The sequence below is a fragment of the Rana temporaria genome, chromosome 9 (assembly GCF_905171775.1).
Source record: "Rana temporaria chromosome 9, aRanTem1.1, whole genome shotgun sequence".
NCBI classification, from domain to species: Eukaryota; Metazoa; Chordata; class Amphibia; order Anura; family Ranidae; genus Rana; species Rana temporaria.
In genome coordinates, this window is record NC_053497.1 from 129,184,720 (window position 1) to 129,203,615 (window position 18,896).

General features: G+C 44.3%; 1 protein-coding gene across 1 annotated transcript in view; it reads right to left on the reverse strand.

Moving 5' to 3' along the window:
• The window catches only part of FBXW5 (F-box and WD repeat domain containing 5), a 72,981-nt gene that overhangs the window by 9,483 nt on the left and 44,602 nt on the right, over positions 1–18,896 (reverse strand). Inside the window, exon 8 of the mRNA XM_040324493.1 lies at positions 1,697–1,909. Coding sequence (XP_040180427.1) covers positions 1,697–1,909 — 213 coding nt within the window. The remainder of the gene's footprint in view (positions 1–1,696; positions 1,910–18,896) is intronic.

Here is an 18,896-nt window from a genome sequence, read left to right on the forward strand (position 1 = left end):
CTGTGGGGCATCCTCAAATGGAAGGTGGAGGAGCGCAAGGTCTCCAACATCCACCAGCTCTGTGATGTCATCATGGAGGAGTGGAAGAGGCAGTGCTGGAAAATAATGGTGGTCACACAACATTTTGACACTTTGGGACCAATTTGGACATTTTCACTTAGGGGTGTACTCACTTTTGTTGCCAGCGGTTTAGACCACTTCCCATCAGGACCAATTATGGCACTTTGCACACATAACATTTTTTTTTTCTAGAAAATTACTCAGAACCCCCAAACATTATATATATATTTTTAGCAGAGACCCTAAAAAATAAAATGGCGATCGTTGCAACTTTTTATGTCATACGGTATTTGCGCAGCGATTTTTCAAATGCACTATTTTTTATGAATTTGTTTCATGAATTAAAAAAACAAACAGGAAAGTTAGCCCATTTTTTTTTGTATAATGTGAAAGATGTTAAGCTGAGTAAATAGATACGAAACATATGACGCTTTAAAATTGCGCAAAGTCGTGGAATGACGTCAAACTTCCGTAATTAAAAATCCCCATAGGCAATGCTTTTTATAGGTTACATGCTTAGAGTTATAGAGGAGGTATTGGGCTAGAATTGTTGCTCTACCGCATACCTCACATGTGTGATTTGAACTTTACATATCTGAGTGTGACGTACATATGCATTCTCTTCTGTGCGCAGCTTGGGGGTGGGGGGGTGGGTCACTTTAAATGTATTTTTTTTTTATTCTTTATTTTTACACTTTACGGGCCTCTGAGGGTCATAGAGATGACTGGGGACCTAATAGTCACCAGAAATCTCTATGGTAAACTTCTGGCGGTAACCGATTTGTTCTCTGGTTCACCGATCACACGGGTGAGCCAAAGCACGGGAGGGCAGCGGAACGACACGTCCCCTCCTGTAAGAATGATCAAGTGGCTGAACTGCCACTATGATTGTTCTTACGGTGCACAGAAAAAATATCTGGACGATGCCTGTAGCTGCAGGCATTATCCAGATATCCCTACTCAAAGTCCATGATGTCATATGACGTACCTTGGGCGGGAAGTGGTTAGTGGCTGTGTGTTGAGTTATTTTGAGGGGACAGCAAATTTACACTGTTATACAAGCTGTACACTCACTACTTTACATTGTAGCAACGTGTCATTTCTTCAGTGTTGTAACATGAAAAGATAGAATAAAATATTTACAAAAATATGAGGGGTGTACTCACTTTTGTGAGATACTGTATCAATTACAACAATCCTTTAAAGAACATGCATGCAATTTTAAATTTCCCACAAAGGATCTTATTAAGAATACATTCCCATGAATTCAGGTAAGTTCACAATGTGTGCTCATTCAGCTTTCTTACCTACAATTGCATAGCAGACCACAAATTAAGCTGGTCTGGAAAAACACAACTCTGCACAGAATGTCTTGTGTTCAGCATCGGAGGAATACACTAGGCACCAAAAGGAGTAGACAGAGAGGTCCGGACTCAATGCTATATAAAGACTGTACCAGCTATTAAAAAGATACAACATTGTTTCATATAAGCTAATTAGTTAATTCTTTTTTTTTTCTTTTTTTTCTATTTTAAAGCTGCAGTATAAAAGAAGTGCCAGCTAGTATCCGATTGGGCAACACGGCCACTTGTATCCAAAATATATTAGGAAGGCATAGTTTCCCCTCTGCTCTTACCTGGCCACAAAGTCCTTGCTAACATCCAGAAAGATGAAGAAGCACTCGTTATTTGGGGTGTAGGCACGATGAGCTCGAAGAGGCTCCTTCACCTCCCTCAAGGTCCGCAGGTCAAAGACTCGCAGTTCTATTTCTTCTGCGATGGGTGGAGGATCCATGGGGTTTGAGATCACACAGTCACGAGGCCACGGCCGGCTATTGACATAGAGAAACCTATCGAGAAGGGGTGACAGGAGTCAGTAACAGTCATCTTCACACATTCTATACAAAAACATTAGCAACTTTAAAACACTTGTCCGTTCACTTAAAGTGGATGTAAACCCTCCATACACCCAGTGAAGTGAACAGCCTCAAATGATGCACATAGATTAACCAAATCTCCCTACATAGGTTTTACATGTATATCTGCTGTCTTCACATTCATATACCTTAGAAAGTTAAGATCGTGTTAGGAGATTTTCTCTTCCTGGTTAACACAGAGTGTGATGTCTGGGCATACAGCCAAGATAGTTAACATTGCTGATTGGAGGAAAGGCACACACCCCCTGTCCTCATAGGCAGAGACTCTCAGAGCTGTTTTGTAATAGGAGCTGCTCTATGCTACTCTATTTCAGCAACCTCCTTTGACAAAATATTCTGGCTGCTTTTGTCTAAAAAGTAAAAAAAAAAGTTCTCAGGCTGATAACAGAGGAACCATTCAGGAGAGAGCTATAAGACTTAACTCACTGAAAAGAGATAACAAAATACTGCAGATATATGTTGTGCCCAGCTCAAACTTCATGAAATCGGGTTTACATCTACCTAATTTTTGTTCACTGCCAGGCTCTGTGCTCCACTTTTAAACTCAGCTGGGCATTTTTTCAATTTTTCCATTGCTTTATTATGTTTTCTGTACAGCTTTCAGAGTTTGTGCAAGACACCCCAAACCATATATTTTCTGAAAGCACATGGCCAGTAGAATAATAATAATAATAATAAAAAAGGGTGCTATTTATTTTTAGGGCATCATGATATTTGGGCATAAGTTTATCAAAATAATATTTTCACTAAAAATACACCAAAGTCATTATTAGCAGATAAAAACATAGCATATTTTACATAATTCCTGCTAAATATAGAAGCTTAAAGTGTTACTAAACCCAGGACCCTGCATTCACTATATCTGGTCGCCCACAGAACATGGAAATGCAATTATTTTAGTAAATATAAACTGATAAATAACTTTTCTCATCAGCAGTATATAGCAGTCATGTGATTTATATCAGTTCCTAGTAAAGTTTGTAGGAGGAGTTTTCATTTCTCCCATGATTGTCCTATCAGGATCCAGGACCCCTGACCCTCTGTCTGCACAGTGCTGATTGGCCCTATGCCGTTCACATGCACCCTCCCAAGTGAAGAAAAACCTCTCTAGCAATACACATCAAACTGAGCATTTGCAGCCCGACTATAGACTCTGCAAATATCAGGAAATATATTGGAGTCAGTGGAAGAAGGGGAGGATCAGAGAAGACAGTATCGACCATTCTTTTTTTTTTTACACCATGCAGAGGATTAACCCCTTAGGTTCCACAGTGAGTAAAACAAGCATGAATTACTTTATATACAGACTGATTTTACTGTTGCGGGTTTAGTAACACTTTAACCTGTATTTATTAACATTAATAACAAATATTTGTAAATGTTAAAATTGCACCTTTTTGCGAAATGGTAAAAATTGAACATGCCCAAAAATGTCTAGGCCGGTAAGTATTCTTCTACATATTTTTGGTAAAAAAAAAAAAAAATCGCAATAAGCGACTGGTTTGCGCAAAAGTTATAGCGCCTACAAAATAGGGGACAGAATTTTTTTTTTTTTTTTTTTACTAGTAATGGTGGCGATCTGCGATTTTTATTGGGACTGCAAAATTATGGCGGTACATCGGACACTTGACACATTTTTGGCACCATTCACATTTATACTGCGATCAGTGCTATAAATATGCACCAATTACTGTATAAATGTGACTGGCATTGAAGGGGTTAACACTAGGGGGTGAGGAAGGGGTTAAATGTGTACATAGTGTTCTAACTGTGGGGGTAGGGGACTGACTGGGGGAGGTGACCGATCTGTGTCCCTATGTACAAGAGACACAGATCGGTCTCCTCTCTCCCTGACAGGACGCTGTCAGTGTTTCTGTGTGAGCCGGCAATGAGAGATGATCTCCTATGTTTACATAGGAGATCATCTCTCATTGGCCGCACAGATCGCCTACCAAACGGCCACTCCGATTGGCCGTTCACGGCGTTCTGTGATTGGCTGTGTCCAAGGGACACGGCCAGCACAGAGTTTCCCCGCTGCGCGCTCGGATTGGATTTTCAGGTCCGCGCTGTAGCCGTCATTCGGCTATAGCGCGGGCCTCAGGTGGTTAATAAAGGAATTGTCAAAAACTCCCCATACTCATTCACATAGGAGGGGCCGGGATCTGGGGGCTCCCTTGTTAAAGGGGGCTGGCTCCCAGATTCCGATAAGGTCTATGAAGACATGAATGAGCGAGTTTGGGTGCTTGACTGGCCTGCACAGAGTCCTAACCTCAACCCGATAAAACACCTTTGGGATGAATTAGAGCGGAGACTGCCTGATTTCACAAATGCTCTTCTGGAAGAATGGTCAAACATTCCCATAGACACATTTCTAAACCTTGTGGACAGCCTTCCCAGAAGAGTTGAAGCTGTTACAGTTGCAAAGGTTGAGCCAACTCAATATTGAACCCTACGAAGTAAGACTTCGTACTTTGTGGAGAAACCCTTGTTGGCAAGAACAGAGGTAAGACGTTTCTTGTAGTTGGTGACCAGGTTTGCACACATCCCAGGAGGGATTTTGTCCCACTCTTCTTTACAGATTGTCTCCAAGCCCTTCAGGTTTCTTGGCTGTCACTTGGCAACTTAAAGTTTCAGCTCCCTCCATACATTTTCTGTAGGATTAAGGTCTGGAGACCTTATGACCTTTATGTGCGTCATCTTGAGCCACTCTCTTGTTGCCTTTGCAGAATGTTTTGGGTCATTGTCATGCTGGAAGACCCATTCACAACTCATCTGCAGTGTTCTGGCTAAGGGAAGAAGGTTTTCATCCAAGATTGTACAATACATGGCCCCGTCCATTGGCCCCTCAATGCCGCAAAGTAGGCCTGTACCTTTAGCAGAGAAACAGCCGCAAAAAGCATTATGTCTCCACCTCCGTGCTTGACTGTAGGGATAGTGCGCTTCAGGTCATAGTCAGCATTTTTCTTCCTTCAAACACGGTGAGTCGAGTTAATGCCACTTTCTCCCAACCCTTCTCTGAATCATTTACAGTGCCTTGCGAAAGTATTCGGCCCCCTTGAACTTTGCGACCTTTTGCCACATTTCAGGCTTCAAACATAAAAAAAATGATTTTTTTTTGAAGAATCTACAAGTGGGACACAATCAGGAAATGGAACGCAATTTAATGGATATTTCAAACTTTTTTAATAAATAAAAAAACTGAAAAATTGGGCGTGCAAAATTATTTAGCCCCTTTACTTTCAGTGCAGCAAACTCTCTCCAGAAGTTCAGTGAGGATCTCTGAATGATCCAATGTTGACCAAAATGACTAATAATGATAAATAGAATCCACCTGGGTAATCAAGTCTCCGTATAAATGCACCTGCACTGTCATAGTCTCAGAGGTCCGTTTAAAGCGCAGAGTGCATCATGAAGAACAAGGAACACACCAGGCAGGTCTGAGATACTGTTGTGGAGAAGTTTAAAGCCGGATTTGGATACAAAAAGATTTCCCAAGCTTTAAACATCCCAAGGAGCACTGTGCAAGCGATAATATTGAAATGGGAGTATCAGACCACTGCAAATCTACGAAGACCTGGCCGTCCCTCTAAACTTTCAGCTCATACAAGGAAGAGACTGATCAGAGATGCAGCCAAGAGGCCCATGATCACTCTGGATGAACTGCAGAGATCTACAGCTGAGGTGGGAGACTCTGTCCATAGGACAACAATCAGTCCCTGTATACTGCACAAATCTGGCCATTATGGAAGAGTGGCAAGAAGAAAGCCATTTCTTAAAGATATCCATAAAAAGTGTTGTTTAAAGTTTGCCACAAGCCACCTGGGAGACACACCAAACATGTGGAAGAAGGTTCTCTGGTCAAATGAAACCAAAATCAAACTTTTTGGCAACAATGCAAAACGTTATATTTGGCGTAAAAGCAACACAGCTCATCACCCTGTCACCATCCCCACTGTCAAACATGGTGGTGGCAGCATCATGGTTTGGGCCTGCTTTTCTTCAGCAGGGACGACAGGGAAGATGGTTAAAATTTATGGGAAGATGGATGGAGCCAAATACAGGACCATTCTGGAAGAAAACCTGATGGAGTCTGCAAAAGACCCGAGACTGGGACGGAGATTTGTCTTCCAACAAGACAATGATCCAAAACATAAAGCAAAATCTACAATGGAATGGTTCACAAATAAACATATCCAGGTGTTAGAATGACCAAGCCAAAGTCCAGACCTGAATCTAATCGAGAATCTGTGGAAAGAACTGAAAACTGCTGTTCACAAACGCTCTCCATCCAACCTCACTGAGCTCGAGCTGTTTTTCAAGGAGGAATAGGCAAAAATTTCAGTCTCTCGATGTGCAAAACTGATAGAGACATACCCCAAGCGACTTACAGCTGTAATCACAGCAAAAGGTGGCGCTACAAAGTATTAACTTAAGGGGGCTAAATAATTTTGCACGCCCAATTGTTCAGTTTTTTATTTGTTAAAAAAGTTTGAAATATCCAATAAATTTCGTTCCACTTCATGATTGTGTCCCACTTGTTGTTGATTCTTCAAAAAAAATTACAGTTTTATATCTTTATGTTTGAAGCCTGAAATGTGGCAAAAGGACGCAAAGTTCAAGGGGGCCGAATACTTTCGCAAGGCACTGTAGATGTCTCATTGGCAAACTTCAGAGAGGCCTGTACACATGCCTTCTTGAGGAGGGGGAGCTTGCGGGCTCTGCAGGATTTCAATCCATGATGGCGTATTGTGTTACCAATGGTTTGTTTGGTGACTGTGGTCCCAACTGCCTTGAGATCATTCACAAGCTCCTCCCATGTAGTTCTGGGCTGATCCCTCACTTTTCTCATGATCATCCTTACCCCATTTGTGAATAATCGCTCCAACAGTTGTCTCCTTCTCACCAAGCGTCTCGCTGATGATCTTGTAGCCATTCCAGCCTTGAGCAGGTCTACAGCCTTGTCCCTGACGTCCTTTGATAGCTCTTTCATCTTGCCCATGATGGTGGGTTTGAATGGAAGAGATTCTGTGGACAGGTGACTTTTATACACATAACGAGTTTTCGTTAGGAGCACCTTCATGAATTAAAAGGAGAACCTTCATAAATTGATAGGACTAATCTGTGTACCACATGAACACATACTGTAGCCAGTCTATGGGAGCCAGAAATATTGTTAATTGGTAGGGAATCAAATACCGTATTTATCGGCATATAACATGCACCCCAATTTTAATAGGGAAGTTTAAGGGAAAAAAAATTGTTCACAGCCCCTATCCAGTACACAGCCCCCCCTCCCTGCACAGTATACAGCCCCTCCCCCATCCAGTATACAGTCCCCACCCCTGCACAGTACACAGCACCCATTCAGTATACTGCCCTCTCCCCCTGCACAGTATACAGCCCCCCACCCATTATACAGCCACCTCTCCCCGCACAGTACACAGCCCCTCATCCCCCTGCACAATACACAGCCTGCCATTCAGTATACAGCCCCCTCCCCCTGCAAAGTGCACAACCCCCCTGCACTCTCAGGAGACCCCTAGTCTCCTGGGACAGCGCTGCCAGCATTCTCTACAGTTAAGAAAAATTCACTGCCAGCCCCTTCCACACTGCTCCTCCTGTGTCACTCCTATTGTAAAATGAAGCTTCCATATACCTCAATAGCTTTGTTTCTTTCAGTGACCTGGTCACGACTCTTCTCTGACGTTACATAGATGGTCATGTGACCGCTCTCCTCCTCCAATCTAAAGCTACACTCAGAGGAGGAGGAGAGCAGCCAGAAAAAATAGGATTTTTATAACAGCTTACCTGTAAAATCCTTTTCTTGGAGTACATCACGGGACACAGAGTCTTAATCATTACTATCTGGGTTATATTCCACCATCAGGTGCTGGACACTGGTGTAATCAATTAGAACAGGAAGTTCCCTCCCTATATAACCCCTCCCATACTGGGAGCACCTCAGTTTTTGTCCCAAGCAATAAGTGTCCCAATATCCCCAAACAAGAGGGGTGGGGACTCTGTGTCCCGTGATGTACTCAAAGAAAGGGATTTTACAGGTAAGCTGTTATAAAAAATCCTATTTTCTTTATCGTACATCACGGGACACAGAGTCTTAATCATTACTATCTGGGATGTCCTAAAGCAATGCTTACTGAGGGGAGGGAGACACCAACAATGCAGACTGCCATCAGACACGAGGAATTCTAATGCTGCCTGCCGCATATTGTGCCAACAAAAAAAGGCTGCATCCTCCTGCCGTCTTATGTTCACTTGATAGGATTTAGTGAACGTAAGCACAAACGACCAAGTTGCAGGTCTGGCAAATCTGAGTCATAAAGGCTTGGTAATGCACCCCGCATGAAGTGCTTACTATCCTGGTAGGGTGTACCCCAAAAAGAAACAGGGGGAAGCCCTCTCTATAAACCACAAGCCTGAATAATAACCTGATGAATCAACATTTGACAATAGTTGATTTAGACGCTGCTTGCCCCCTGCTGGGGCCTCCTGGTAGCGCACCAACATCAGTCTTCCGTATCCGAGCAGCCGCTTCAGATAGGTCTTGACCTCTCTTACTAGAACGAGAGAGCGCATAGCCATTTTAGTAGCCGATCTGAACACTGCCCGCCCCATCTAGGGGCTTTCTGGCAACAAAACGTTAGGTTTCTATATCTGAAGCCTTCAGATAGATCTTTAACTGCTCTTATCTTTATTAAGAGAAAGCAATAACCTTTCCTTCCGCAGATCAAGGTCCTGAAAAAAAGGAAAAGGAAGGCAAGAATATCTTAATTCAAATGAACACTGGATCCTTCTAGCCAATAAGGTTGGGTGAGTATTTAACATCACCCTTCTTGTACAAATAATTAAGTATGGCTCTATACAAAGAAAGTTGCCAATACTCTCTTGCGGAGGCAGCCGCAACCAAGAACACCAATTCCCTCTTTAGAAGGATAAAGGGAAATATTTATGATGCATCAGCCCAAGGTGCTGACTCTGTAAGCCAGCATACTGGATCCAATCCTCCTAGCACAAGGGCGCCTTAACTGGCGGACTTATACCCGTCACCCCTTGTATAACGGCCCAGATCAAAAGTGTGCAGAGATCGGACCCTTGATGGAACTTAAAGGGGTTGTAAAGACAAAAATATTTTCCTCTTAAATTAAAGTTTGACAGTAGCTGATAAAGTAAAGAGTAATGTTTTGCATTATAACTAGTTTGATACCTGTTAAAATCGAGGTGTTTTATTCACCTCCGTCAATCCTAAATCATTATTCTCACTGACTTCCTGGTTTGCGGTGCGCATTCATTCTTGCTACATCACGGCCTAATGGGAACTACAGTTCTCATTAGGCTTAGCCTCCATGCCTGTGAGGGATAAGAGAGCATCTTCACGCAGGGCTGTAGTCATAGGGAGGGGGTGAGCACATTCTGCTTTCCACCATGATAAACGGCTCAGATGCTGGTGGAAAGCAAGAAGAGGAGAGACAGGAAATGGCATTTTCAAACCTGGATTACTGTATTTTGGAGGTCAAAAGGAAAAACGAGGTAAGTGATATTTAAATGCTCTTGCTTACAGCAATCAATTGATCTAATAAAAAACGAACCTTTAGTGTTCCTTTAAGGCCAGCTCCATCTCTTTTCCAATGTAGAAAGGTAAGAATTTTACCTAGGACCTACTACCAAGGATTCCACCCCTTGGTTTCACACCAGGAATATGGGCCTTCCATATCCTAGGATATCTGGTCCTGGAGGCCAGCTGTCCTGTATGAATCAAGGTAACTGCCGCTGATTCTGTACGCCCCGATCCTCAAGAATGCAGGCTATAATAGCCAGACCATTAATACCCATGTATGCAAGACAGGATGTAACCCTGCAAAGCAGGCCTGGACAAGCTGTAAGGGACCCTGGGTCCTCTACGATCAGTTCTGCTGTCCCTGCGCAGTAAGGTTGTATGTGCTATGCTGGAGCAATTAAGCCAGCTTCCGTTCTCTTCTGATGTAGCATGGAAGCCACGAAGGTTGCGGCCCTGGGAAGATATAACACATAAACCAGCGACAACTGGGCCCCCAGGGTCACTAAAAAATCTGTCCCGCATGCGGGTGGATCCTTTGGCCTTGACACAAAGTTGTTCAATCTCTTGTTGAACCTGGACGTCAACACCCTTTATGTGCAGGGTAACGTTTCTGTGATATTTGGTCAGAAAAAAGTCGGGGTGTAGAGGCCAATCTCCCGGACCCGATTGTTGATGGCTCCAGCGAATCGCCTGCCAATCTAGCATTCCATGAAATGACAATTGACAATAGGCAAGGCACAAGCTCTTCTCTGGTAACCAAAGTAAACCACTAGAGAGGCATAGTCAGATTGTATTCAGACAGAGCAACCCTGTAACCTAAACGTTCAGGTCCTTAAGCCGGATGCTCCATCCGTAGCTCTAGAAAGCTAGCAGATAAGGCTCCCTAGGAGCTTGACCACCTTCCCTGTGCCGTGGTCTCTTCCAGGCCTGGATTCTATCCCTAGAGGCCAGTCCTCGCAACCTGCTCCCAGGTAACGGGTATGAAGGATATTCCCTTCTGCCAATCATTCAGTTAAGAACCCTAAACTGAAATTCCAGCATATCCCTGGGACAAGACTCCTAGGATAATGCTAAGTTCCAGGCCGACAGAGCAAAGCTTATATCAGCCTTGAATAAAACTGAGCATAGGGAACTGTGTTTGAATAAAGACGGCATATTCCCTCTAGACTGGAATCCTAACCCAGGAGTTCCAGATAATTAACCATGCTGGACTCCCCTAGGCCCAGCCATGCTACTGACTGATCTGTCAGCACGGGTTTGCCTCGGAATGACATTACTGCTAAACTCTGGGCCTTTAGCCCTGCTAGAGGCGGGCCCTAGCAGCCTTGTAAATAAACACACATGCAAATAGCTCCCACTATGTGCATGTGGCAACCTTTAAAGCCATATGCCTCTATGGAAGCGTGTGTTCATAGAAGCGTGAGTTCATAAGAATATGTTTTCCGCAAACACACAAAAAAGGGGGCGTGCTGTATACACGCATACATATAGCATGTGAGCTATGAACAAGCATCCTGCAAGCAAGTATGCGCCTATGTAAGGCAAAGGAATCCTGTATAATTAAGGAAACCTAATTATAATGCCTCCTAAGTCAAACTCTAGGCAAACATGCATTCTTATGCGATTCAGCAAATTTTCATGCGATCCAACATCTATGCATCTTAAGCACTCCTGTGCGGACAAGTACCCTTGTGGGACCAAGGATTCTTGTATGATCGAGCACCACTGTGCGATCCAGCAATTTTATGCAATTAAGCCTTTTAATGTGATTTTTGGCATTTTTGCGGACACAACCTCTCTGTGTGACCAAATATGCCTGAGTAATCCAGGACTCGGGTGATCAGATAACCATGTGTGAACCCGCATCTTTATGCACTCCAGCATCTTTATGCGATTTCAGAACTTTTTGTGGAAAAAAGCCTCTCTGTGTGACCAAATATCCTTGGGTAATCAAGGATTGTGGTTTGTCAGGTAAACCTGTGTGATTCCGCATTTCTATGCACTCCAGCATCTTTAAACGATTTTAGGCATTCCTGTGGAAACACGCCTCTCTGTGTGACCAAATACCCTTGGGTAATCAAGGATTCGGGTTATCAGGTAACCATGTGTGATCCCGCATCTTTATGCGATTTCAGGCACTCCTGTATAAAACAAGCCTCTCCGTACGACCAAATATCCTTGGATAATCAAGGACTCGGGTTATCAGATAACCATGTGTGATGTCGCATCCTTAAGCCCTTAAGCATTTCCATGCGATTTTAGACATGCCTATGGAAACAAGTCTCTCTGTGTGACCTAAATAACCTTGGGTAATCAAGGACCTGGTTTATCAGGTAACCATGTGTGATCCCGCATCTTTATGCACTTAAGCATCTTTATGCGATTTTAGGCATTCCTGTGGAAACAAGCCTCTCTGTGTGACCTAAATAACCTTGGGTAATCAAGGACCTGGGTTATCAAGTAACCATGTGAGATCCCGCATCTTTATGCACTTAAGCATTTTTATGCGATTTTAGGCACTTTGCTGTGATTAAACACCCTTATGTGAACATATAAAATCATACGAACAAAATAACATGTCTCTTTATGTGATCAACAATAAAACATGCTTTGTTACCGGTTTTTACCCCACATGCATTTTGAACATTCCAAACTCATGTACTTCATGCAAACATGTGGACTGTAAAGAGGCAGTTATGCTCTGCAGATGTGCGTCTCCGCAAACCTGCAACGTTAGTCATGTGCACAGCAGCAAATGTGCACCCCCCCTGTTAGGGTTGCCACCTCATCCCTTTAAAACAGAACACATATGAATTACACAGGTTCTGTGGCTAATTAAGGTGGTAATTAGACTCATTTGGTGCCTTACCTGCATTAAATCAGCCACAGAACCTGTGTAATTCATATGTGTTCTGTTTTAAAGGGATGAGGTGGCAACCCTACCTGTTGTGCATTCGGTTAGCCTGAAGCCAACACCAGGATGAGGACTTTAAAGAGACAGAGGCTCTGGCCGTCTAGGCTGAGTGAAGTTATATGCAGCTTGGATCTCTGAAAAGACTGCAGCTGCAACCAGAGCTTTTGGGGCTTCTGATAGTTTTCTCCTCATTAACACCTGTTATCTGTTCTCTGACAGTGAACCTTCATCCTCAGGTCTTTCAATCCCTTGTTTGAGGATTTAGAGCAGGGAAAGGGACACACCCTGTTTTCTGCTTGTGAGGCTGCTGTGAATATAGCAGTTAACCTCTTATAGACCTATACATGCAATGCAACAAAACATATGCAGAGTGCTGCAATGTTGGGGGAGGCTCACGCCTGACAGGGCTGATAGCTAATTATGTGAGCTATCTTAAGTCTCTACAGGGGAGGATAGTATCATGCAAGCATGATAAAAAGGGCCACCAGATTTAGGTGGTGATACCCCTTCCTACCCCTGAACCCTCTTTTACGGGGAGACAAAAGAGTCCTAAGCAAAAAGCAGAGGAACTTTAACCCTGGTGCATCAACAGCTGAACTTAGTCTAGCAAATAATGCTTGCTAACACAGCTAGATGCCGAGTAGGTGTCTTAAATGAATCTGTATCCAATTTCCACAAGGTGCTTACGTGCTCAAGCTACCGTGTCCCCCTGGCTTCTCTGACGTCTGGGCCTTTTGAAGGGGCCACCCTGCGTCTGCACCATGAGCCGGCGCACGTGCGCCAGCGGCAACCACATCGTCCCCCGCCTTCAAAGCACGCCCCTCTCACGCACGCGCGCGTAGGGGAATGGTGGAGGCGGGGGGAGAGGGAGATCCCCCAAGGAGCCGTAGAGACTACAAGGGACCCCCCCCCATCGTGGCAGAGCCTGAAGCGGAGGCAGTAAGCCGCACCCTAGATCAGCTAACCTTGAGCTTCCGTTTCTGGAAAGCATGGCAAGCGAAAACACCCGGCATGTCCTCTTAGGGCCCTTCGTGGAAAACAGACAAGACATACTCATGTAGGGGTACCAACCTCCTGAATGGGAGATCTATGGGTATTACAGCCATCCTGTCTCAACAGACATAGTGGTTTCTTTGCCAAGGCACACATGCATTATAGGCAAGACCCAATAGCCCCTTCAGCGGAGGACTAGGACCCACTAGGGGAGGTATATGGGTGCCAGAGCCATCCTGTCTCAAAAGACTTTGTGGTTAAGTTACCCATGCATAGAAGCATAAAATAGGCGAGACCCATAATCCCCAATGGAGAACCCACTGTCGGACCAAGTCCCGTAGGTACCTCCGCTTACCTTTCCACGCTGCAGGGTATTGCAAAGCAAGAGGCCCAGCCTTCACCCCCTCAACGCGGGCTTCGTCTCAGACCTTCAGGGACTGGGGTCCATAGCAGGTCACCTCTCCCCTGGACCTATATAGCACCCTGGCAACAGAAAAAATATTTGGTCTTTGACATCAACCAATGTACTGGAACCCAGGGTCCAGCTCTCAGAGAGAAGCATTATAGGCAAAACCTCGTTCTTCGTACCGAGGCCCGGGTACCGTCCACTTTGGCTATGAAGCACCTTGGACGGATCCGGATTTTATGGAGGCTTTTTACATCCAGCATGGATCCCTCCAGTGGAGCTCCTCAGAGCACATGTTAATTCGTGACCAACACCTTAGACACTGGTGAAAAAACTGAGGTGCTCCCAGTATGGGAGGGGTTATATAGGGAGGGAACTTCCTGTTCTAATTGATTACACCAGTGTCCAGCACCTGATGGTGGAATATAACCCAGATAGTAATGATTAAGACTCTGTGTCCCGTGATGTACGATAAAGAAACTGAACTATTGAGATATTTACAATCTTTGTTTTTACCACACTGACACAGGAGGAGCGGTGTAGGAGAAGGGGCTGGTAAGTGATTTTTTAAATAAAGTTTGGACTATGCAGGCAGCTCTGTCCCAGGGCCAGGAGAGGCAGGGCGGCCGGCCTGACACCCTGCAATGGGTGGCTCCCGGGGCAGACCACACGATTTCTGCCCCCTGTTGGTAAAACATTATCAGTGTATAACACGCAGGCACTGTTTACCCTCTGTTTTCATGGGGAAAAAATAGGATTTTATAACAGCTTACCTGTAAAATCCTTTTCTTGGAGTACATCACAGGACACAGAGCACTACAGTAATTAGTATGTGCGTTATAGGTCACCTTCAGGTGATGGACACTGGCACACCCAAGACAGGGTGCCAGTGTCACCCAAGGCAGAGGATATTATTGGGAAGTATTCTGATGCTCATCTCTGGATACGCTTACACCCATGCTACATGCCCATATCCTACTACATTAAAAGGTCACTAAAGGAAAAACATTTTTTTGCTGAAATGACTTTTTACAGGGTATAGAGACATAATAGTTAACTGATTCCTTTTAAAAATGATTAAAAATAGATAAAAAACAATCATATAATGTACCTGCAGTTTAGTTTCGTTTTTGCTGTTGTTTCCTGGTTCTCTGATGTACAGAGCCAGAGAGCCAATAGAGGGCAGTGATGCTTTGTAAAACGAAACTGGATTGATGCTGAGGGGTTGTAGACACACAGTAATCACACCTCCTTGTTTAGTGACCACAGTGAGAAATCTCCCAGTACTGTGGTGATCAGGAAACAGACAACCAGGAAGTGTCCAGAACAGAGAGGAATTACAGCAACATCAAAGCAAAAACGAACAATGAGGACATGAAACCAGGACTGCAGTAAGGTAAAAGAAGGTATTTAGCTAAAAAAAAAAAAATTCCTTTAGTGACCCTTTAAGGTGAGAGTTTTGGGAGACTGGTTATGGATACCTCTTTATCTGCACTGTGATTCACTTACAGCCATCTTTTGAAGATTATCCATTGGTGCCCAATATCGGTTTCCTCAGATATAGGACATTTTCTCCTCATTTAGGATATTGCTCATCTCCATTTTATTCATTGGTTCTCCTGTGTTTTTCACAGTTTTTGCATATATATATATATATATATATATATATATATATATATATATATATATATATATATATTTATTTATATATATTGATGTATATATTGTTTCACTAGTTATTCAATATTTTATGTTATGTTACATTTTATCACTAGTTATTACCTATGTACTAGTTTTTGCTAGATTGAAAGATTTTGAGATAGAGATAGGGTTCGTTGGGACCCCAGAGGCCCAAAGAAGCCAGAGGGGTAGATAGGGGCAGGTGGACTATATCGGTACTAGGTAAGTCAGTTAAACAGAGAAATATAGTAAAGGTAAAAAAGTAAGGAGATTTCACTTTATTAGCCTTGCCATATTGTGTAGCGCTTATCACATTTTTTCTACATTCAGATAGATCTTGACTGCTCTCAAGAGAGTGCAATGACTTTTCTTCCGCAGAACGAGGTTCTGGAAAAAAGGAAGGCAGGGCAACATCCTGGTTCAGATGAAAACCTGACACTACCTTAGGCAGAAAGGTTGGGTGAGGATGCAACACCACCTTGTCCTTGTGAATAATTAAATACGTCTCTTTACAAGAAAAAGCAGCCAACTCTGATACTCATCTTGCAGAGGATAAAGCAACCAGAAAAACTAATTTCCTTGTCAAAAGGACCAAGAGAATAGGGCGTAATGGCTCAAAGGGCTGTTTTTGTAACACAGACAAAACTAAATTCAAGTCCCATGGGCACAAGGACGACCTAACTGACAGATTTATTCGTGTTACCCCTTGTACAAAGGCGGGATTAAGGAATGCGACACAAGCGGTCTTTGAAACAATACCGATAAGGCTGAGATTTTACCCTTGATAGTACTCAAGGTCAGCTTAATTTCCATCCCCAAATGTAGAAAGGCAGGAATTCTACTTATGACATACTTCTGAGGATGCCAACCCTTGGATTCGCACCAAGAAACATATGCCCTCCAGATCCTATAATAAATGACTGGAGGCCTACTTCCTAGCACTAAATCAGGGAAGTCACCACTGAACCTGAAAGCCCTGGATTCTTTAGATTGTGGGTTTCAATAGCCAAACCGTTAAATTCAGAGTTTGTAAGGAAGGATGAAACACTGGTCCCGGCGAGAGCAGGTCTGGACGTGGTGGAAGGGTCCACGGGTCTCCTACTGCCATCTTTACGATCTCTACTTACCACGATCTTCTGGGCCATGCCGGGGCTACAAGAACTACTGCTTCTCTTCCTCCTTGATCCTGCGAAGAAGTCGCGGTAGCAGCTGAACCAAGGGGGGGGGGGGGACGTATAACTCAGTGAAAACCGGTCTCCCTGGGGTCACCAACGCATCTGTCCCGTATGCAAGTGGATCTCTTGTCCTTGACACAAAATTGTCCAACTTCTTGTTGAACCTGGACGCCAATAGGTCTATGTCTGGGGTACCCCATTTTTGGCATATGGCTAGAAAGATGTTGGGGTGTAGAGACCATTCCCCCGGGAACTGCTGGCAAATTAAGAAATCCGCCTGCCAATTCTCCACTCCCGGAATGAAGACTGCAGATAGGCAAAGTATATGCCTCTCTGCCCAAGCCAGAATATGGTTCACCTCCCTCTGGGCTGCGTGACTTCTGGTGCCCACTTGGTGATTATTATAGGCCACTGCTGTGGCATTGTCTGAATAAATCCTGACAGGCCAATCCTACAACCTGAACGTCTAGGCCCTCAGAGCCAGACGTGCCACCCAATTTCTAGGATGTTGCGAGGCTGAGAAGGGTTCTTATGAAGCTGACTCCTCTGAAGAGGATTCATCAGTCTGTCCCTCTTCCCGGTCCCCCAATGGCGACTAATCTTCATCTGCCCACTTCTGTGCCCTTGCTTGAGGGCCCGGGGTGGGGGAAAGGGGACCTACGACGCTTTTTCCCACTCTGGGAAGAAGGTGCGATTAAAGCAGCTAACCTCTAAATCAACCAAAGCCGAAGTAAAAACATCCTCAGTAACGTATACAGGGGCTGAGACATTGGGAGAAGCTGCAATGCCCAATGGCTCATCCTGGCCTGCCGCTTCAGGTCTTTCAGGAGAGGATGGTACTGTGAAAGCGTGACTGGGATCCTCAGATCCCGATGGCGACACCCTTGCTGTACTTGCACCCCCTCTTCGGGAAGGCATAGTCCTCAGCACAAAAGCAGAGGTACTGATACAAATGCATCAACTGCTGAGCTTTAGTCCAACAAATCAATTTATATGCTGCTATTACTGCTCAGCTTGATGCTAAGTAGACGTGTCTTAGGAATGCCTGTATCCACCCACACAGCTTACATGCCAAGATATGCTCCTGTGTCCCTCCGTCAGCCCAGATGCTCTTAGAGTAAAGGCTTTTTAAAACAGCCTGCCCTGAGCCGTTTGAAAAACATGCACGCTGGAATCTACGTACACACTGGCAGCGCTAAGCCACTCCCCCCTTCCCAGGAATGCCTCCTTATTTAAAGGTTAATTCCCGCGAGTGTGCGGCTCAAGATAGCTGGGGGAGGGGGGGGGGTTAGAGGAAGAGGGTCTGCTATTAGGGGGGACGCCAGGCGCCGTGTAAAAGGCAGGCGATCCCCCCCAACCCTTCCTGATGGCTGAGCAGAGAGGAAGCAAACACAAGGCCTGCTGACACTAAGTGTTATCACTAGGGAAGCATGGTACAGTAAACACCAGATATGTTGCACTTTCACACCCTCTAGTGGCAAAGGACAGGCAAGACAACATCTACTCAAAAGGAAGAAATCCATAAGCGAACATACGTGTTCCTTAGGATTATCTTCACTTACCTTTCCCGCCTCAGGATACTGCTGGAAACCAGACAGACCCAATCTTCTGTGATACGAGTGTTGCTGGCGCAAATGGAAAACCAAAATTATTCTCCAATAGTGGGTGTGCTGCAATCAGAAAAAAAGGGGCACGATACCCAATGGTGTCCCGTCCTAAATGAAAATAAATGTGGTATGTGGACTGCGCTACCCTGGTGGTTAATCTATATCCACCTAGTTCTGGGCAATATTTGTAACTGTTAACCCCAATACATATCACCTCCGTTGACAATACACCAAATATACATAAGTGAATATAAATGTGTACCAAGTGCCATGGGCGTCCGCTGAAATTTTTTCAAGGGGGGGCGGTTTGGCAGCGGCAATACATAGTCACATTTAACCCTGTCTTCGACCACTAGCTGGGGTTTAACCCCCCCCCCCCCCCCCCCTAGCAGCCGAATAGGATGGATGGTGTCAGTAGGGCAGTGGGCGGTGTCAGTCATTTTTTTATTTATTTTTTTACAAATTTATTTATTTTTACATTTTTGAACAGTCTTGTTGGGGGGCTTTGGTGAAATATCAGGGGACTAAACAGACCCCTAATAGCTCACTTTC